Below are 22904 nucleotides of genomic sequence, written 5' to 3' on the forward strand. Positions count from 1 at the left end.
CACTCTGGAGAGGAACACGGATAGTGCAGCCTGTATCATCACTATGGTTCTAATTGGATCATGGTTGTGCTACAAGATGTGCTAAGTGTTGTTAAGACCCTCGATCTTTACAGGAGGACTACCACTCTGGAGAGGAACACAGACAGTGCTGCCTGTTTCATTACTATAGTTCTAATATAATCATGGTTGTGCTACAGGATGTGCTTAGTGTTGTTAAGACCCTCAATCTTTACATGAGGACTACCACTCTGGAGAGGAACACGGATAGTGCAGCCTGTATCATCACTATAGTTCTAATTGGATCATGGTTGTTCTACAGGATGTGCTTAGTGTTGTTAAGACCCTCAATCTTTACATGAGGACTACCACTCTGGAGAGGAACACGGATAGTGCAGCCTGTAACATCACTATAGTTCTAATTGGATCATGGTTGTGCTACAGGATGTGCTTAGTGTTGTTAAGACCCTCAATCTTTACATGAGGACTACCACTCTGGAGAGGAACACGGATAGTGCAGCCTGTAACATCACTATAGTTCTAATTGGATCATGGTTGTGCTACAGGATGTGCCAAGTGTTGTTAAGACCCTCAATCTTTACAGGAGGACTATCACTCTGGAGAGGAACACGGATAGTGCAGCCAGTATCAGCACTATAGTTCTAATTAGATCATGGTTGTGCTACAGGATGTGCTTAGTGTTGTTAAGACCCTCAATCTTTACATGAGGACTACCACTCTGGAGAGGAACACGGATAGTGCATCCTGTATCATCACTATAGTTCTAATTAGATCATGGTTGTGCTACAGGATGTGCCAAGTGTTGTTAAGACCCTCAATCTTTACATGAGGACTACCACTCTGGAGAGGAACACGGATAGTGCAGCCTGTATCATCACTATAGTTCTAATTGGATCATGGTTGTGCTACAGGATGTGCCAAGTGTTGTTAAGACCCTCAATCTTTACATGAGGACTACCACTCTGGAGAGGAACACAGATAGTGCAGCCTGTATCATCACTATAGTTCTAATTGGATCATGGTTGTGCTACAGGATGTGCCAAGTGTTGTTAAGACCCTCAATCTTTACAGGAGGACTATCACTCTGGAGAGGAACACAGACAGTGCTGCCTGTTTCATTACTATAGTTCTAATTGTGTCATTTTTCTGTTGAAGGGTAAGGAAGAGTGTAGGTGAGTGGTTGGAACTGCATAGGCGGACACCTAGTGTGGAGAGAGACAAGGAAATTGCAACCCGCATCATCACTATCTCTCGTTTCTTGCCTGAACCTCTTAAGGCTCAAGAATTTCTTGCCAGGTTCTCCAAACACATGCTTAAGGACCAAAATTTATTGTTGGGTGAGTTTCAACATTTTGAAGTAACTACTTCTTTTGGTGGGTTATGGATGTATTTTTTGCATGTCTCACGTCATGGAACGTCACACTTCTTCGTTCTGTAGCCGCTAGTGGGTGGGACTATCGTGGTCATTTTTATGTCAGGGCGTTTCTCAGTTCAGTGGCTATCCAGGCATGCTAGTGAGAGGTTACTGTCACTCCTTGTTGAAGTTACTACTTATTTTGGCGGGCATGGATGTATGTTTTGCACGGGGGAAAAATCTTTTGTTTTGTGTCACGCATGTTTATGTTTTTCATATGCTTTCAAAGTAGAATGACAGCTTTACCGAAACATAATCACTCCGTTATATAAACATCTGATCTGAACTAACAAAAGTTGACTTTAATAAAAAATCTATTAGGAGAGAGTAAATGGGAAATATAAACCACAAAAAAACACACAACATCTATATATTAAGGAAAATAATTAAATGTTTTTCTAATCTAGTAGTGTTTTACAAGGATTTGTTTTCTTACTGATCGATCAGTTTACTCATTATTATTGACGTAAGTGTTGTCTGAAATGTTGTTCGGTCTCGGCCGAGCACCACGTAACCAGGGACTATGTCTACCTCTTAATGGGTTAAAAATAAATTGGTTAAATCTATTCTAGGTAACCAAGCCATAGTGTAATTTAATCCTGGAAGAAAATGAGTCTTTCTGTTGATTATAATTATAACCTTTACTCAATTATATTGGGCCTTACCTTAAATTTTTTTTAAATGTACGTAAAACAGATTTTAATACAAAATTTTGCTGAAACAACGTCAAAACCATTAATTGACTTTTTAAACGATAAATTATATTTAACACTGTCAAAAGATAAAAACATATGTACGAGATATGGAACAACAATAGATGCTGTGTTTACAAGATATGTTTCAAAATTTTATTCCAGAATTTTTATTTCTTATTTCAGTTATTATAAAACCATAATTTCATTTTTAGAATATAATGACAAGGAAATTGAAGTAATTATTTTGGAAATACAAGATTCTAGTGAAAAAGATACTGAACAAGTTATAGAAACTAATATAAACAATAATAATGAAAATGAATAAATATTTATTACTTTAATATTTAGAAGTCAGTGATCATTGTTATATATTAAATGTATAAAGTATTACAAAAAATATGTATAAAATCAATAGAAAATATAAAACATTCTTTATGCTAAAGAATTGAGTGTTCATATTATTTTAAAATATAAAAATTAACCCTTAATAATTAGCAAACATACTTTTCCAAGATATATATTCACAGCCCATTATAACAAGTAGTCGCTTCTGTTGGTCAGTCGACTACCATTTCCATTTTTTATTTGTTTTTTTGTTGTTGTTATATTTATTTTATTAACATTACTAAATCAGCATATGCTTTGATTCCATTTGTTATCAATTCACCAAGATTGACAGAGTAGAGCAATTAGAGCTTAAATGTGAATGTTTCTATTATTTATGTTTCAACTAAGAAATAACAGGGAACATTGCACATCTGATCCCAAATGTATTAGTTCTTTGAAAATGAGAAACATTAGGCCTACATAATTTAAGTTGTAATATTATTACACTCAAGCTTTCTTATGTTATCCAATAAATAATTGATAGAGACCATAAGTACCACATAGTTCCAGCTTTAATTGGATACTGCTCATGTACCTAGTCTTTATTAAATGGTAAATATCAAAATAACTTCAGATAAGAAAATGTATGATTTATGACTAATGATTTTTAAGTTTTCAATATTCTGTTATTTCAGAACATGATTAAAATTAACTTATCAAGTGAAAAATGTTAGAAGTTGTTTATAAAAGTGTATTACTTTTATAAACAACTTCTAACATTTTGTATTAAAAGAATAAAACACTGATTATTTGTGAAATGTTTGAAGAATATAATAATTTTGGTCTAAATTTGTATTTTCAATCATAAGAACTGAAGAACTTAAAATGTCTGAGTAGCACTGAACATGATATTGAAGGGATTAATTTACAGGGTGAGCTGAACCACCCATCCACAGTGTATAGTGCCTGAACTAAGAAACTTACCTTCTTCTTTTTAACGAAATCCCTCATATTTTGACTCCCAATTATTTGAGAAAATAAATTTAAACACCCAAAAATACCCCAAAATGGCACTTTAGGCGGGAGGTAGGAATCGTTTTTGAAATATTTTCATATGTAAAAGGAGGTTGAGCTGAACCTTATTTCAGAGGTCTCTGATTCACTGATCATTTTGAAAAAAGTATTAATTTATTTTGAATCTTCTAATCCAGGCTGGTTCAAAATGTCATAGTTGTACAGTTTTACAAATCTTTTACTGTTACCTCGTTAAAAATGTTAGCAAATCCAAATTTTTATCCAAGGTTACCAAAGAAATACTCTTATCTTTAACATAAAAAATATGTTACAGTTGTAGATTATTAGCGCATTTCCAAATTTTAAATAGTTATGGCAAGGTATGGCTTTCACTACATCTATCAGTAGCTCTCTTATAAACACAACTTATATACTACAAATTTCGCTTTGTTTTGGTAGTTGCCTCACCCTGTATTAATAAATTCATAAGGGAGGTTTTGAGCCAGATATTTTCAGAGAAACTCAATAAGTGATGTCAATGGATAGCATGATCTCCAGGTTTAACTCCTTGCTACATCTTTCTCTGGAATTATCTTCAAGGCTGAAGTTACACCAGACTGACAATTTTGGCTTCATTGAAGACGTCAGGAAATCAAGCTCTTGTAGATCAACGTCTTACAAGAAGAATTGGACAACTACCGATTGAAACTGAGAACTGCTTTGGGAACAGCGGTTGTCATTTATCTGTTTTGTTTAAAACCATGTGATGTCAATCTCTAAGATTTAAGGGATAAGTTGATATCAACACATTCTTCATTTTGTCTCAGTTTGTTTTTGTCTCTGAAGACATTAAGTTTCTGTTGCTCCATCTATAGCAAAAAACAAGTTACACTCTTCTATAGCGGTTTCAAATGTTAATCAGAACAAATAATTGTTGAGTAACTTGTTTTCCCAGTGATAAAAGTAAGTACCTAACAGAACTCTTATTTATAGGTATGGAAGCTTTAGTGCGTCCGGACATGACTTGCAAGGACTGTACATTCACTACAGGCCTGATACTGAAAAAGCTTGGGCAACCGGTTATGACAAATCTATATTACAATACAGTAAAAATGCTTCTTGAGAGAATATCCTCAGTGATGGTGGACCACATAGCAATACGGGTATGTATGTTATTAACATAACAAATATTAATAAAAGTATAGCATAGTATAAATTTACCATGTATGATACATCCAGATTATTTTATATGGAATAAAAATAATTTGACTTTATTTAATTCTCATTTGTGATAGTAATGTGAATTTTTTTACTGATACTAGGCTAAAACAAATGTTTCAGGTACTGATTGGATTTGTTGAAGACTGTTTACGAGGAGGCAACCTCATAGATGAAATTGGTCTTCACCCCAACACTGCCGGAGAGAGAGGCCTTAAACTACTTGTGGTCAGTAGATTATTATATATTGCACTGCAATTAGATTGTAAAGAATTTATTTAAATGTTATTTTCTTACTAAAACTTATTAAACATTTTAAGTAAATAAAAACATCCTCCTTAATCATTTAGAAAATTTTAATACTTCTAAAATTAATACGAGAAGAGTGTGTGTGTCCTAAATTGGTTCATAGATGGATTTTTTAAAGATAAAAACAGCAGAAAAATTGTATTCATAAATGTATTGTTATTTTCTAACCAATTCCCAGACCCGTGTTGGAATTGTTGGATTGGTAGATAATGTATTTAATTGACTTGTAACAATTTTTTAATTTATACATTGGAGAGATTTAAAAGTCAGTGTAATCCTCTTTTTGCCAACAGATGCTGTCTTACGTGTTCCCTAACCACTTCTTATATGATGATATCATTCATCACTTAATTAGAATAGTGAAAATGGAAGATGAATATATTGCACCACCAGTCCTGGAAGTGCTCACATTCCTGGGAAAGTACAAACCAATTGGTAAGTGCAACTGATCAGTAGTCACCACAGGCAACAGTCAGAAATACTATTAAAATATTATTTTTAATTTACCTTAACCCTTTGCACGCCAACGTACCTATATTACGGCCGTCGGCTACTCAACTGAAAATCGCCAACAGCCGTAATATAGGTACGTCATGTTTTTCGCCTGTAATTTTCTTATAGTTCATCTGATTGCTGCGAAATTTTGACTAATCGATAGTTGATAGTTGCTTTGAAACCACAAAGTTGTTTATTCCTTTATGGACTGGTTGTTTGGTCGTATTTGAGCTTCGCACCTGTTGGATTGTTTGGTCGAGAGTGAGGTTACGTTCGTGTTGCTGTGCGTTGTTTACGTTTGTATTTCTCTCATTACTTTTGTTGCTAGGGAATTTTTATTATGCCCCTTTTATTAGATTTATTGGTACTTTGGGATTATACCGACCACACTCGTAGATACCTATTGGTACTTTGGAATTATACCGACCACACCCAGACATGAATCGTTATTTGACATTTTGCTTCTACTGATTACTAGATTAGCGTAGAACAATATTTCGTCAGTATAAAACAGGAATTGTCTTATCGCAAACCCCTCCCCATCCTCAGACAGAGGTCAAACTCGCCGCCCTTTCAGCTGGTGCGTCCCTTTGTTGTACTTCCGTGTTTTACCCCTACATTTCTCCAAACACAAAAATTCAACAAAAACAAACATTACCAAACAAAAACTAAACTCTTTATGGAAAAAAACACACAAAACTTGTTTTTATTCTTGATCACACTCCGCTACCCAAAATGCGAGTGCCTCCGATCGAAGGTGCTGCTGAAGCCCGCGCTGATGTCAACGAAAGAAAAACATCCCTCGAGATAGTACCTATCAGTAAAATATCAAATTCTAGAGGGGCTGATCAGAAATATAAATTGAATTGTAATGGAAAGGCAATTATGTACTGTGCAAAAAACTTAATAATCATGCCGCGCGGCCTGCCGTAATCGGGATTCTCGAGAAAGATAAGATAACAGTGACAACAATACCGATCACAATACCTGGAAATGCTTGTTGATTGGTGGAATGTTAGTTCTGTTACTCAACTACATCGTTTTATAACGTTCTAAGTTTATTAAAAAAGTTTAAGCGTTGGGGGCATATAATGGAATCTGACCCCATTAACAATTGATAATCGTTGTAAGTTTGTAATTTTTTAATTAAAGAGTTGTTTTTTCGTTTTATCATGTTTGTATCTATAAATTGATATTGTTGTGTTCTTCATACTGGTGTGGTCGGTATAATCCCAAAGTACCGATTTATTTTAGTATAGTGTCAAATATTGATTTGTGAATATAGTGTAACATTACATACAACGTCCATGCAACTTACAAAAACTGTGCTGTGTCACATTTAGTGAAAAAAATCACAACTGGACTTCATATAAGATAGGCTTTTGAAATTTTGTAATTAGGTTAAGGGGTAGATATAGTTGACTAGGATATAACAGGAAATCAGCAAAAATATTTTTTGAAACCACTTATTTGTGCTAAAAAAAACTTTTGACAATTTTAATTTTTTTCTAAAATTTTTACTTTTTTATAAGTTTAAATTACTTTTATGCAACTAAAATTTACCAACTGAACAAGGGCTTTTCATAAGCAAAATAATGGTAAAGAAATCATCAATATCTGTTCAAAAATAAAAAAGTTATGATACATTTTGTGAAAGCTTGCAAAAATGCTGAAAATGCCCTTGGCGTTTCTGGGTAGTACTTTTGGAAAATAGGCTGGCGTGCAAAGGGTTAAACAAACATAACATAAAAAATAAAGCAAATTAGCAATTAGATTTATTTAGTTGTGACAACTATATTACTGTATTTATCCAGAACTTCATTATTCACTTACAGTGACTTATGAGGCGTGTTCATAAAGTAAAGTACCGTTTATAAAAAAATAAGTAAAACAAATTTGTTCAACACAATTTTATTTCTACATGAAAGCCCAAACCTTAAACTATTTTTTGACACAGTTTCCACCGATGTTCAAACTCTTGTCATAGGAAGTGTCTACACATAAATTCGTAGAAGGTTCCTCGCCAACGATTGTAGCCGTGACTCCATAGCAGTTTTCACTTCATTGTCAGCTTCAAAGCATTGGCTGCCTAGCTCACTCTTCATGTACAGGCATGTACAGGAACAAGTCGTAGTCAGACGGTGCCAAGTCTGGGCTGTAGGACAGGTGATCGAACTGCTCCTCACGAAATTGTCAGACCAATGTTTGAGTGTCACACCAGCAGTATGTGGCCGGTTATTGTCATGGAGCAACACAATTCCGTTACTGAGCATTCCTCTCCATTTGTTTTGAATTTCCCGCCTTAGTTTTCTTAAGGTTTCACAATACCTTTTCGCATTAATGGTTTCACCTTTTGTGAGAAAATCAATCAGAAAAACACCTTTCCGATCCCATAAGACAGCATGTGATTTTTTGTGCAGACATTGTTGTCTTGAATTTTTGTTTCTTCAGGGAGTGAGTGTGTCGCCACTCCATTGACTCCTGTTTGGATTCTGGTATGACATGACGGACCGAAGTTTCATTACCTGTTACAATTTAAAAAATCCTCACCATCATCACTGTACCGTGTGAGAAAAAGTCAAAGCACTTCTGAGTCTCTTTGTGCACGTTAGTGAGCATTTTTGGTACCCATCAGGAACACAGCTTGCGGTAACCTTAGCTGTCTGTAACAATTTCGTACAAAAGAGTGCATAATATTTGTTGGAAATCATCAGATAGCGTTGTAATAGTGAAACGTCTGTCCTCTTGGATTTTTTCGTCAACTTATCAGATCATTGGTGACGAGAGAAGACCGACCACTCCGTTTCTGTACATTTTTTGCACCGCCATAGAACATTCTAACCCACTTTTATCACCATTCCTTCACTCATCATGTCTTTCCCGTAAACATCTTGAAGTTGACAGTAAATTTCAGCCTGTTTCACATTCTTTGCGTTCAAAAATCTTATTGCAGAACGAATCTCATAATCGGTGGGATCACTAATTGTCTTGAACATTTTAAACGTTCAGAGAAAACTGAAAACACAATGTAGAACAACTAAAATGGCATGAGTCAATAGCCAGTGAACAAGGACGACTAGTGCGCATGCGCGGAACACCATTGCATCGGCGGCAGTAGAATGAAATAGTACTTATTTCTGAACACGCCTCGTACTAACACTAACTAAGCTAAAAACTACGGGAAATAAGTGCTTCGTAAAATGTTATTCACCTGCATTTGGTAGAGCATATTGAAATTGAATAGTAAGTTAATAGATATCAAATAAAAAAATTATTCTTATCCTTTTAGTTCCGAAAAGTGCAATTTATGCATATTACTAAATTGTGCTATTAATATGTGCCAACAATTTTTCTTACCAGTTATCGTGCTGCTAATGTGCGTTCCTCCAATTCAATTATTTACTGTGTTATATTTTCTACTGTGCTAAAGGCTGTTATCATATGATTGCATCATATTTATTATTTTACCACCTAGTAGCTATCTTATAATTTAATTTATAAATAAGAAAAAATAGTATGAGAAGTAAATAATAAAACTTTTTAATCACATATTGGTCAAAATATGATTATGATTTTATTTTGATTTTTTCTCATGTCTTGGCTTGTATGTCTTGTGAAATAATATTATGATTGAAGGAAATATAATAATATGAGGTACAATTCAAAAGTTTCAAGATTTGATTCCTATATGGAAGAAACCAGATGCCATGAAATCACAAGATTACCCAAACTCCAGCTTTATCACTCGAGGGACTGGAAAATATTTCATGCCTGTCTGTTTGTCCACATAATATCTTGAAAATAGTGACCTATAGATTTGAAATATCACATGAAAGCTTCATTAATATATGAAGCAACATGAAGTTCTATGATGGTGCATTTCACTCCATGGGATTTGGCTGAGCGTTCGTGAAAATCTTTTTTTTGTCTTATCACGGTGGTAACAAGAAAATTGCGAAATAAATAAATTTGTAAACAAACTGAGTACAATCATATGACATAGTGACACATGTTACTTTAAACATAATTTTACATGCAGCCTCAGAAAAACCTGTTACACAACAAATTATGTTAAACCACTTACCTTGTTTAAAAAGGAGTTCATAGAAAAAGAAATTTATGTATTGCAACACTAAATTATGCCTGAGAAATCGTCCTATAAGGCATTTCAAATTATGGGAAAAGCGTAAAGAGATGATGTCATGAAAAACAAGTTTATTAGCATAAACATGTTTATGAAAACTACACTACCATGTGTAAATGGAGGACTTCCTTTCACCTTCAGCATGATTACATTCAGTGTTCGAGAAAATTATGCAATTGAACTCTATTGCCTATTGATTCATTTGCCTCTGAACAAAATTCATATTTAATTGTTCACAATATTATTCCTCATGATGACTTTTGATTGTGTATTATAAAGTCACTTAAGCATCTGTGAATCTACAATTAATGTTGTTAAGAATTTAAAGGTGCTTTGAAACACCTTTACTTACTTCTTAAGATTATAAATAACCCAAGATAAAGTTGGTACTGTTTAATTACATATGTTTAAAACACAACTGTTACATATATTAAAATTAATATTGTTGACAATAAATGATGTCAGGATGCGTCTTGGAATCTCCATTCTTCCCTGAATGCTTCTAGGAATTCTTCCAGAGTGTATAATGGCTGGTTTACAAGGAAGTTGTGGAGTTTCGTCTTTAGAGCTTCAACCTTTTGTCTTTTAATAGTGTCTGGTAGAGTGTTCCATAGTTTTCAGCCGATATAAGATGGCCTTTCTTCAAAAAGTGCTGTACAGTGTTGAGGCAGAACAAAGTCGGCTGTGTGACGGGTGTTATGTGAGTGGAGGTCTTTCCTCTTTGGAGATTCAGCTGATGAGCATGCAAAATTACTCCTTGAATGTACAGCCCAGTAACGGTCATTATTCCCATAGATTGGAAAGCATTTCTGCAGCTTTGCTGGGGTTCAAGATCAGCAAGGAGTTTTATGGCTTTTTTCTGTAGTATGAGCACTCTGTTGAGATTTCCAGGAAAGGATCCACCCTACACAATAAGCCTGTACTTCATATGGGTTTCCACTAGTGAATGGTAAGCTGTCATTGCTGCCTGAAAATTCCCAATCCATTTTATCCGCTAAGCAACATATATGCCAGTGCTGGTTTTGATAATAGAGGCTGTCTTTACTTGCATTGTTTTTAATGGATTAAAAGCCAGGTCATTTCCTCTGCAATACTTCAGAGCCTAATTTAGCGAGTTAGATACAGCAACGTACACCCATACACAGCAGTGTTATTTTTTTATCAAGAGTGTTGTGTTATCAGTATACATTACACAGGTGGTATAATGGGAAACGTCTTGGAGGTATATTGGGAAATCATAGAAAAAAAGAACAAAGAGGCTGGACCTAGGACGGATCCTTGAGGTACTTCTTGTGTAACAGGCATTGGGTGCGATTGATATGTGTTTTTAAGGACCAAATGTAGTGCTCTGCACCCCAACTATTTTGGATCGTCCTGACAGATAACATAGGAACCAGTTGTTGACTGTACCTCTGATACCTAAAGATGAAAATTTCTTTGAGATCAAATCATGTCCTAGGCATTAGAAAACTTATTTTAGTCAAGGAAAAGTGCAGAGATGTCATTTTCTTTGTCAATTTGGTCAATTACATAATTATTCAACAAGGCTAATAATGGCAGAAGTGGTAGATTTTCCTTTCAAGAATACAAGTTGAGATTTGGTAATTAGATTTAAGTAAATACAATAAGAAAATGAATTTCTCTCTCAAGCTTGAAATTGCTGCTCAGTTAAACATATTTTTATTTCTCTTTGGCCCAAATAAATAAAGCAATGATAAAAACTTGTTAGCTAATTATGGCAAGTGATTAGTAAGACCATGTCTTACATTTGGAAGGGAATTTATTGTGTGCGGGCTACAAAAATCTAAAAGCTCAGCACTAGGCCATTTATTGTCCAGAGATTGTCATGGAATGAATTTGTAGATTTTCATTGCAACAATGATCCAAAATTCAGGTGAAAGTGACTGGTTTACCCTGACTGATAGAAAACAGATAGTTTTAATTTCTTTTTTGTTGGATTTAACTTTCTACACTATCAGGTTTATATAAACACTCCGGGAAAATAATTGTTGAATTAAAAACGCTGATTATTCAGCTAATTATAACAACAAATTAATTAATTCATACAGTCTACTTATTAGAATGTATGAATTTATTTATTTGTTGACATAATTAACAGCTATGGGTGATATAGATTTAATTTATTATTACATTTACTAATTATTCATTCTGGGTGTTTACAAAAGGTGGCAGTATGCTCCAATTGTAAAATAAGTAACTATTTATGCTGTCAATAGAGAACGTACATTTAATGACTTCAAAGACATTAAAGAATAATGTTGCTGGATTTGTTTGTAACAGTAATTGATTTTATTGTGAAATTGATTTCTAATAATATTTAAGTATGAGATATTATTTTTAAATGTGTTATTAGCAGAAGTAATAGTTAACTGTTTTTATGTTTAGATGAACAGTTTCCAGAAGAAATGAACCAACTAGTCCCAATTTGCAAAAACTTCGTAGAATCTGGAACTCCTAAACAGGCTAAACAGGCAATACGTTGTTTATTCAAGAACACCACTGGAAATGTTGAGACATTATTTTCTGAAATTTTAGAGGTAACTTTTCAATTTTGTTTCAAGAGCTACAATCTAGAGTATAACTAGTTAGAGTACAATAGTGTAAACAAATATGGGTGGAGTGATCTGGAAAAATCACATCCGTAGTGACCTGAAATCTTCTTGACTGATATTTTTGGTGGAATAACAATTTAATGAGTCATGATAAATCTTGTTTTAAATAAATTAGGCGTATAACATTTTTTTACCAAGTATTACTACAATTAGTTTAATTATTTGTTTGAAATTGAAACATTGTAAGGTATCAAACTAAAATACAGGTAATAGGTAAATAGGTCCATTCAGAACAGAGACATAATAAACACGTTCAATGTTGTTCACAGTCTCCAACAGCACCTTTACCTTGGTCTATAAATGGAGACTGAGTGTAGATATTTATAATTTTTAACTTAATTCGTTTAGTGCCACGGATTGCGTCTGTGAAAAAAATGAGAGTTGCGCTCCACGATATTCCATGCATGTACTAAAAATTCCAGTAACCTTGTGAGACTTCATTTTATAAAGTACTAACTTGCAACTATATCAGATGGAAAGACTGAAATATGTTTCAGAATAGCACTTTTTATTGCCCGTTAACATAATGCACTCTAGAACAAAAATTATATATGTTCCACAGCAGTTTTATTGTTGTTTGTATCGTGTTATTGGACTTTTATGTAAAAAATTTAGTGTTTTTTAATAAACCTAATTTTAGTCCTTTTGACAGTCTTAATAGACACCCATGGTAAAACTTATGTCTACAATCGGTGACCTTAATGAGTACCTTGGTTTTTTTATATAGTTGGTAGTTAATCATTTTTCCAAATGCCATATTATTCAAACTATAAAGTGCCTAATGGAAGACTAAATATATTTTCTGCTGAATATACTTAACCATAATGCACGTGTTGGACATATGTAAGATATTTTGCATTTTCGACAAAATAAACAGTGTAAAAATAATTGGTTAAGGGAGGAACTGTGAAGAGCTTATTTACACTAAAAAAAGTTTGTTGGTCATATTGAACAAAATTAATAATACAACAAGTTAACTATATATGAGATTGGGTTTTTCAGCTTGTCTGTACGCCTGCCATTCCAAAGGCTTTTTTTTCATTAAAAAACTCTCCAAGAGATATAATGCATAATTTCGGGTATAATAGAATTTGGCGTTTCGGTCAAAGTCTGTCATTGGAATATATCTGTCTAGAGCGTGGGGGAAGGGTTAAATGTTAGGACGGACAACAACAATATTGGTCTGAGTTTTCCTCAAGTAGCCGACCATCAAGTAATATGCTGTAGCGATGCTTGACAGTCAGTCTGAAGTGTTTAGTTTCTCAATGTACAATAACATTTCTCATTATCAACATTTGTTACAGAAAGTCAAAGAAAACTTAACACCCACGTCACCTCACTACAGGACAGCAATTGTAGCTCTTGGTCACATTGCCTACAATCTGCCGGACTACTACCCGATACACATTAAAAACCTGGTTTCAAGAAAGGTATTATTGAAAACCACTTTCTACTTGCAACTGTGTATAATTTGAGAATTTGTTACTTTTATGATATCTGATTTCTAAACTTGTAGTATATAACCTCTACCCTGGCAATAACTCTCTGGTATAACTGAAACACTTGTGAGCGCTTTACTAGGAATGGATTAAATATAACAACTTGTTTACGTTATAAAAACCTGATTTCAAATATTTTTTGTAGTCTGCAAAATTCCTCTGAAAGGTTTCCTTCCTTTTATTTGAGTTGATTTTAAATATAGTACAGTTGTCATAAATCCTTGCAAAGTTTGTAAGTCCATAAGCATTTCACCTTTTTTTATTTTATGGGCAGTTTTTTAATTTAATAGAAAACCGAAGTTTTGTATTATAAGTCTAATATTACTATTTGTTGTGTATTTGGACATTTTTATATAATATATTGCTGTAATAAACAAGGCTTTAGTTAACTTATAAATACTTCAAGAAATCTTTTGTTAAGGTTGTTCTCAAAATTCTCTCTGATATGTTTCTTTTGTTTAACTATTAAATTTTCTGTTTGTTCCCGTCATTATATACTTTTTTTAATTGTCACTTTCATGAATAACCTGTAACTGTCTTAGAATTATTTGTTCAAATTTAATTTTAAGTACCTTCCACCATTACTCTCAGAAAAAAAGCGTGGATGACTCATATCGTAAATCATTGTTATTCAAACATAGACCTTAAATTTATCATTTATCATAAACAGAGCTTTTCTCAGGTCAGAGCAGTATCCATATAAATTCATATGTTGGTTGCAGATTGTGAAGGAGTTACTTGTGAAGGAGAGCGATGGCAGCGGACAACACATAGAGAGTGACTGGTGTACAGAAGAAGAATTGCCAGAGGAGACTAGATGCAAGGTTTGGCTTTATCTTCAACCAAATTCTAGCATATTAAGCTGTAACCACATTTTCTTGTCTATATCTGTAACACTAGAAATTAATTTCTAATTTTTCAGAATTTGCTGGTTTCATATCTAGTGAACTGTTGCGGAAGGGATTTAGGGTTTTAGTATATATGGGTGTAAGTATATATATATTAAAGTTTTTTTAAGAAGAATGTGTATTACATCTATCAAAGTAATTGTAATTGTTACAGGTCGAGGGTTTGAAAACGATGGCTAGATGGTTACTAGGACTAAAAGTGGACAAGGTATCGGCACAGAAGACATTCAGGATGTTAGCAGCGTTTATGACACACAAGGGAGACCTCCTGCAGTCTGGAAAACTTAGGTGTGTTCATGGCATCATTCTAAAAAAATTCACACTTTTACCAATTTTTACCACAAGAATTCTAATGAATTTTACATAATTTGTTATATTAGAACAGAGTACAAAATAATTTTGAATACAAAAAGAACAATTTCTACTGCTGAACAGTTTCAACCCAGCATTGAAAATTCAATAGAGTATCAGTAGAGTTAGCCCAACATTTCCAAATTAAATTTCATACTCTGTTGGTACAAAAGAGAAGGATTTATTATTAATACTATGGAAATAGAGTGGTTATTTTTGTAGATTGTAAACATTTTTTTAATTATCAGAAATACAAATTCCACAATAATTTATGGCCACAGTTCAACATGTGGTATTATAATAAACTGATTAGAGCAGCTAAAAATAAGTGATTTTGAGACTTACAAGCAGTGATATTGTTTATATTGTTTAGTACTTGGCTTTTTAAAAGTGCATTATCTCCCTTATTTCTTAACAAATTTTCTTAAAACTGGGTATGATTGAATAATATTTAATTAAATTGTTTAACTTAAATGTGATAACTGTGAATTTCTTATGTATCATATGTAGCTTTTAAGATATTTAGGCTTAAAGATTTTAAGAATCCACCATTTTGAGATTAGAGCTTGTAGAAAAATTATTTGTTTCCTGTAATTAGGCCTTATACCATATTTCAATGTATTACAATAAGTCAGTCTCAAATTAAAAATATATATGTGCAATGGCGGATATTAGGGTAATTTTTGAGTTTTTTATAGTTTAAATATGATATTTTGGTTTGCTTTGGTCTAGAGATTCGATAATACATACATTCTCAAAGAAGGTTACACAATTTTATAAGCTTCTCCACTCACCAATGGCCTCGTACAATTCCCTCCAGCTGCCACTTTCAAACAATCAGTCAACATAAAAGCAATACTTGGCCATCCCAAAGTTCCAGAACCCAACACAACAAATCACCTTAGAACGTGGCTTGTATCTATGTGGAAAAAAAGAAGTGCATGATTTGTGATGTGCATGAACCTTCAAAGCTGTTCTAGAGCTTGTGTCACTCAAGTAGTGAACCAAATTAAAGGTTACCATACTTATGCCATTGAAAATTTTATTTGCCAAATTCAGTGCAAACACTGCCCCACTCAGTACATAGGCCTTACATGAAATACCTTTTACACCAGTGGTTCTCAAACTTTTTACTTCGAGCCCCCCTGCATAATCCAACTAGTAGCCAGGCCCCCTACATGTAAGCATACTATATAAGTGAGTCGCTTTTGAAATTTTACAGTCAACTTTTATTTGCACACTACATTATTTGCATACTACATTAGAGCCTAATGGGGCAATATGTTTAATCGTAATCAAACAACAAATTCTATACAAACAATTACAATTTATTATTTATTTATTTCAGCTACTACAGAGCATTATTGTTATTTATAACTCAAATTAATATTAATAAAAAGAGGTTCAATGTGAAAGATGTGCTTGTTTTCTCTTTGCACATAGTTTTTCTAAATACGGTGTCAGTTCTGATAACACTACTCTGAGTTCCTTGCTCAAATCCAGTCTTGAGCGATATTTACTCTTCATGACAGTCAGAGCAGACAACCCAGTTTCACAAGAATAAGTGGTGGCAAATGAAATGAGTATGTTTAATACTTTTCACTCAAAATTGGGTGTTCCTTTTGTACACCAATCCAGAAAGATGTGAGAGAAGATTCTTTAAACTTACTTTCAAGCTCAGTGTCACTCTGGAGGTCAATGAGATTTTCTTTTTCTATCATGTTGAGGGAGCACGCATCGACAGATGGTTTAGAATCTATGCCTAACCATCCAAGTCCTCATCAAAATATTTTTAAAACAATATTTCTAAGTGTTTAAGAAAGCATTTCTTTGGATTCGTTGGAATAGTTTTGAGATCCATTTCTTCAGTCGTAATTTTGAGATTAGGAAATTGGTCAATATTGTCATTTTTTAGACCGCCCTCATACAAACTTAGCTTCTTTACAAAGCTGTTTATCTTTTCAGTCTATTGCAGAAGGTAATCCATTGTTTTACTTTTGTAATCTTTTTTCTGTAAAGACTTGTTTAGTACATCTATTTTCACAAATACATCTGCTGTATACGCTAATTGCAGTAAAAAATCTGAGTCATTGAAAAACATTGAGTTTTGGTAGTTTGCGTCAAGCAAAATTGCAAGGTCTTCATGTCTAAGCTCAAATATTCTGGTCAAAGCCTTTCCTCTAGATAATCAGCAAGCTTCAGTATGAAACAGTAAAGCTGTGTGTTCTGAGCCCATATCTTCACAGAGAATCTTAAAAACTCAGAGACTTTAAAGGCTGCCCTTTAATGACATTGACTGTTTTAAAGACCATGTTTACTCTCTAGGTTTGTTTGCGATATTTCCATGTTTAGTGTCAAGATGTCTTTTTAGTTTGTTAGGTTTCATGCTGTCAGAGACCAGGATGGCTAGACAAATTACACACTAGGGCCGTTCTTGGCCATTTATGATTGTTTTTGTAAAACATAGTGATAAATAACTGTCGTCATACTTGCACACTTTGGCTACGCTTGGTCCACTTGGACTTGGAGAACGAGTGGTTACACTTGCCGTATCGTCCGGGTCCTCATTTTGACCTTGACTGTCACTGGCGTCACTACTTGTACCTGCCTTCACTAATGCGTCTCCACTTCCACCAATTGTTACAGTCACAAGAAATCTTTTCATTTTGATGTAAATATATATACTTGTACTCAAAAAGCTTACGCAAAACCCAATTATCTATGATAATAACCACAAAACATGGAGATGTGCTACGTTCAAAACATGGAACTGCACTAGATGTGGCGCATTGGTGGTAGAGGTAGGAGTGGTAGAGGTTTCTGAAAAGTCTAGGACCGATCGGTTACGGTTATACTTCACGAGTCATTGGGAAACCACAACTAGGTGCTACTGCGAGTCATCTCCAGCGCTGTACTGAAAACATGTCGGTGTACACTCACAGTATTTTACTGCCGATAAAGTAAGAAAAATATAAAAAAATGGCACTATTACGATGGTGACTAAAAACTATACATACACTTGTTGTAACCTTCAAAATAAAATGTTTGTTTTATTATTGTGTGAGTAAATTAAATTAATTTTTCAAGCAAGCATTGAATCCCCTGAACCTCCACTCCACCCCCTCAGAGGTCGCTCCCCACACTTTGAGAACATCTGCCTTACGCAACCACATCCACTGACAAGGCATGAAAAACAAATTCAAAGTCAAATCTGTCAGCCACAATATTTCATTCTTAATAATTGTTTTAAAGTAAAAATAATAAAATCCCTATCCAATCGAACCAGTCAATCCAAACGAAGGAAATGGGAACCTACCACTAAATAACAAAACCCAAAGAGCTACCCAATGTAAATATAAGACTGTGACCCCCTTCTTTCTTTACAATCTTACTAAAGAACTGAAAACATGGACATGTGCATCTAGTATTGTGTACTACAATAGTATAATGTGTGAAATGGACTCAGATACAGTTCAACCTCTTTGTTTTGTACAACTCTTTTTGTTAACAATTTTGAAACATCGGATGCTATAAACAGAACCTCATTGAGGCTGACAAAAGTGAACAGTTGGTATGAAATATCTAATTTTCATGTGTTCTTTTTAATGTCTCTCAAGAAGAAAAGGAATATCCTTCCATTGTGGTAAATGTAAATTTGTTCTTGCTATCCTATAAAACCACTCATGTTATATTAATTAATTTTATAATGTAAGACATGGGAATTTAATGCAAGTCTATCACAATTGTAGCAAAGCGGAGATGGCATGGCTGAGAGTGGCTGCCGGCTGTGCTATGCTGAAGATCTGTGAGCAGAAGGGTGTAGGCGATCAGTTCTCTCCTGAACAATTTTACAACCTCTCCAACCTCATGACTGTAAGCTAATCATTTCCTTATCTGCTCCTACATATCTTTAGTTTAATGAAACCTCATTAATTTGGGATTGGCAGCTTCCATAGTTCAAGTAGTTCAGTTGTGATCCTGAAATTGATTCTTTATGAATACAGATAGACAGAGGTATGTCAGTTATACTTTAGTTGTAAGTAGTTATACATCTTTTGACCTCATTAATTATTGGACTAATATTGGTTCATGTTCTACCACTTCCAATCCGGCAACATAGCAGCAGGTGAAATCTTCCTTACACCAAACTAGTAAAATAATAAATCATTTTAACCTATAAATAGTCTTACATATTGCGTTGTATATCTGTTGTGGTGGTTGAACGATTCTGATGAAGATGTATAAAGGGAAACTGAAGTGTCTGAACTATGTTTGTTTCTGTGTGAGCGTTATCATTGTCTGGCAGTAGAGGGAGAAATTGGAGACTAAAGTAAGGAAATATCGTAATTTTATAAACAATGTTTGACACATAATTCGTATATCCTATGTTTATAGTTATTCAGTGGAGCATATCTATTTGCGTACAAAAGCTGATTGGCAGTACGTAAAATACTGATTGCAAAACATGTTTTTGTTGTACTTTTGTAAATAATAATTTGCTGCAGTTAGTAATATCTGTTCTAATTACCAATATCTAAAATTTGGTTGTACATTGTGTATGAACAGGCATAGATAGATAACCATATTAACAAACTTTTGTCTATAGCTGCGGAAAACAACTGATCGACAGTACACAAAGTAACAGATCATTAAAATGTGTTTTTTTTATTTTGACAAAAAAACTGGACTTAGATAAACAAATTAAGAAATTATCTTGGTTTTAGGAATGGCAGGAATTGGTTTCTTGATTTTATTTAAATCAAACTTTTGCTAAAGAAAGCTATTAGGATTCGAGAATTGAATTTTCAAGATTAAAAAATTCTGGATTTTACTATTATTATTTTGTTCAACAAACTTAATGTTAGAAACATAATATCTAAATAATTTTTATACTTTATATTTAAAGCACTTTATTAACCTCTCAAGACGGTTTGTCACACACTATGTCATCCAAATATAATTTATTGATAACCAGAGTTTAGCAAAATCGCCATAGAGTTTATCTTCACATCCAAAATATCAAGTCAGGATAGGTACATGGTCTAAGGCACTGCTCTCTGACATGCGAGTTAGCCTTGGTGTTGCTGGTTCAATTCTTGTGTGTGACATTAGTGATTTTTGTGGTCTGGTTTATACTTTTTATGAGTCACTTGTCTGTGGTAAAGCTGGAGAGAGAGAGCCCACCTTAAATTATTGGTAGTTGGTCTGGGTGGAAGTTGATGGGATCAATGTATTCTTATATAAGTGTACCAGACTCATAGTGGTATTTGATTTCTTAAAGTTAAATTCTATTTCAAGTAGCTCCTGCCAAGTTTTCAAATTCACTGTGTTTGTAAAAAGGGTTATCATTGATTATTTTTATTATATTTATTTTAGGACTTAGGTTTATATTATAGGAATGACGAATTTTTTCTGCAATTAATCTTTGGTCTGGTGTGCCCACAAATTTATGTGAGTAACATACATGCAACATTCAGTCAATAATAAAATAATTTTACAAATTAATAATGCAAAGTTCTTTTATGTCAATGTTGTAATGAATGTAGTAAAATAAAATCAAGAATAATTTTTTGCTGAATATACATTAGTCTAGAGGGTTGGAACAATATATTTGACTGGTTGGTTTACAAAGTAAATAAAAAATCATTTCAAATATCAAAACTTTTATTTTAATAATTCATTTATGTACCATATGTAACAGATGTATAATATAAGGAATGAGAGAGAAAGAGTCATATTACCCATTTAAGTTTTTCCTCCAATCATAGATATTTGTGTGACAGGATGAGGTACTTCAAGTGAGAGAACTGTTGCTCACCAAACTTCACAAGGGTCTTGGTCGAGGTCTGCCTAACAAGTGCCTGCCTCTGGATTTCATGGGATTCTACGTCTTGTCAGGCTTCGAACAAGACAAGAGGCTCAAATCTACTGCAAGGAGTTTCATGGTTCTTGATATCAACAAAAGAAGAGAATATGCAAAGTCACTTACAATGGGGTCGTCAGGATGTGAGTTAATACATAACTAAGTAAATAATAAAATAATAAAATAATGGTTGTTATTTTTATGTTCAGACCTGTGAGATTGTATTCAATTTGCACACTTTATTATTGTGTTGATCCATTGATGAATCCGCATGTAATTAATAACATCAGCTACTAACTTTAAAAATATTTTGATCAATATTTGTTTCTTTTGTAAGTTATTTCATTTTTATTTATAATATATATATATATATATATATATATTATATTATTTATTTATTAGGCTATATTCTAATCTAAATAACCTAAGCAACATATATAAGCATCTTTATGATTTTTATCTATACTAAATTTATTATAGGTGTTAATACTGCGTGTTACGTCTTTTAAGACTGCATTAGTTTATGCCAGATCAGTTTAGATGGTCATATTTTGTTATATCTATGTATTTTAACTCAATTTGTCTTGTGGCAAATCTAATAAAAATACATAGGTACAAGGGTTGCAATTTATATTTTTTGGCCTTGGCAACACTGGCTGTTTTTGGGCATCAACTAATCTTTCCAGTGTAAACTTTACATTGTTGAATGTAACCTCAACCACCACATTTTGTTACATGAGTGCGATTAGTGTTAATTGAAAAGTTCAGTTCCTAGATAAAAATGGTATTGACATGTGAACATCTTTGTGCATTTTTTTTTATTAACTATTTATATGAATTATCACGATAACAGTGCAACAATAAACTTAATGCATTATATAGGGATGAAGCCTCCATTCTACAGCACTGTAAAAATACTGGTATAATGAGATGAAACGTGGATGATGATCACTCCATGACGATCCGTGAATGCTCTCTTTTCAACATCAACATCGATGTTGAACTTGAACTGAAGATCGTCATGTGACATACCATGAGATAGATGCATGTTTGGGCATTAGTATATGGCACTCTTGAGCAGTATTATGACTAGTATCAAGATACTATATTATCATTTGGCTGTAAAAAAAATGTTCCCATTAGATTCTGCAGAACCAATGTTCAAAAAAAGGCTTGAGTCGATTGGTGCATTGAAATGTTAAAAAGCTTGCTAAAGTTGCATCAAAGGTTTGTATAACATCTGCACAGGTGACAAATCATAGATCTACACATATGACCCCAAAATAAAACAGCAATCAACTGTGTGGTTCTTTCAAGCCAAATCCAACAAAAATTGTTCATGGAAGAAGCATATCACAGCAAATGGTTGCCTTTGGCATTATCGGTCATGTGGCAACAGTGTTGTTAGAGCAATATAAGACTGTCAAATTTGAATGGTACACAATCATTTGTTTGCCAAAAGTCATTGGATAAATTCGGAAAACGTCAAAGAAGAGGTGAATCATCCTTTGTCATGACAATGCAAGCTGTCAAATTGAGTTTTTCACCACCCTGAAGATTGAGTAGTTGGGTCATCCACCATACAGCTCTGATTTGGCTCCCATATTTGTTTTTGTTTTTGTTTGTTTTTGTTTTTTTTTTTAGCTACCGGGAGTGGAAAAAGTGCTTCAAAAATTGTTTTAAACACATGGAAAAATGTAATAGTGTTAATAGAGAATATTTTGAAAAACCGCAAAACTAAATTCAACCATAAATACTTTTTTGTTTTTTTTCCATTGTTTTACCAGAAATATAAATAGCAACTCTTTTATTCATCAAGACAATCAAATTAAACCATAAACTTGATTGATCATCTTACTCAAATAAAACCCAACCAAATTTTTAAATGTAAGATTCTCATAGCTTATAATTTTATCTTAACATTTTCTGTAACATAAGTAAAACAACAAATTTTTAAACATGTTAATATTTTTTATATAAAATTCATGTTCATGATAATAATATTAAAATAAAATT

The 22904-nt window shown here is 33.4% G+C and overlaps 1 protein-coding gene across 2 annotated transcripts in view; it reads left to right on the forward strand.

The window, feature by feature from the left end:
- The window catches only part of LOC124361879 (sister chromatid cohesion protein PDS5 homolog B), a 69069-nt gene that overhangs the window by 29286 nt on the left and 16879 nt on the right, over positions 1–22904 (forward strand). For both annotated transcript variants that reach the window (XM_046815931.1, XM_046815939.1), the window contains exons 10-19: positions 1174–1355; positions 4462–4631; positions 4810–4914; positions 5289–5430; positions 12041–12192; positions 13572–13697; positions 14489–14590; positions 14829–14962; positions 18775–18898; positions 20809–21031. In XM_046815931.1, coding sequence (XP_046671887.1) covers positions 1174–1355; positions 4462–4631; positions 4810–4914; positions 5289–5430; positions 12041–12192; positions 13572–13697; positions 14489–14590; positions 14829–14962; positions 18775–18898; positions 20809–21031 — 1460 coding nt within the window. The remainder of the gene's footprint in view (positions 1–1173; positions 1356–4461; positions 4632–4809; positions 4915–5288; positions 5431–12040; positions 12193–13571; positions 13698–14488; positions 14591–14828; positions 14963–18774; positions 18899–20808; positions 21032–22904) is intronic.

This window comes from Homalodisca vitripennis, chromosome 1 (genome assembly GCF_021130785.1).
Source record: "Homalodisca vitripennis isolate AUS2020 chromosome 1, UT_GWSS_2.1, whole genome shotgun sequence".
NCBI classification, from domain to species: domain Eukaryota; kingdom Metazoa; phylum Arthropoda; class Insecta; order Hemiptera; family Cicadellidae; genus Homalodisca; species Homalodisca vitripennis.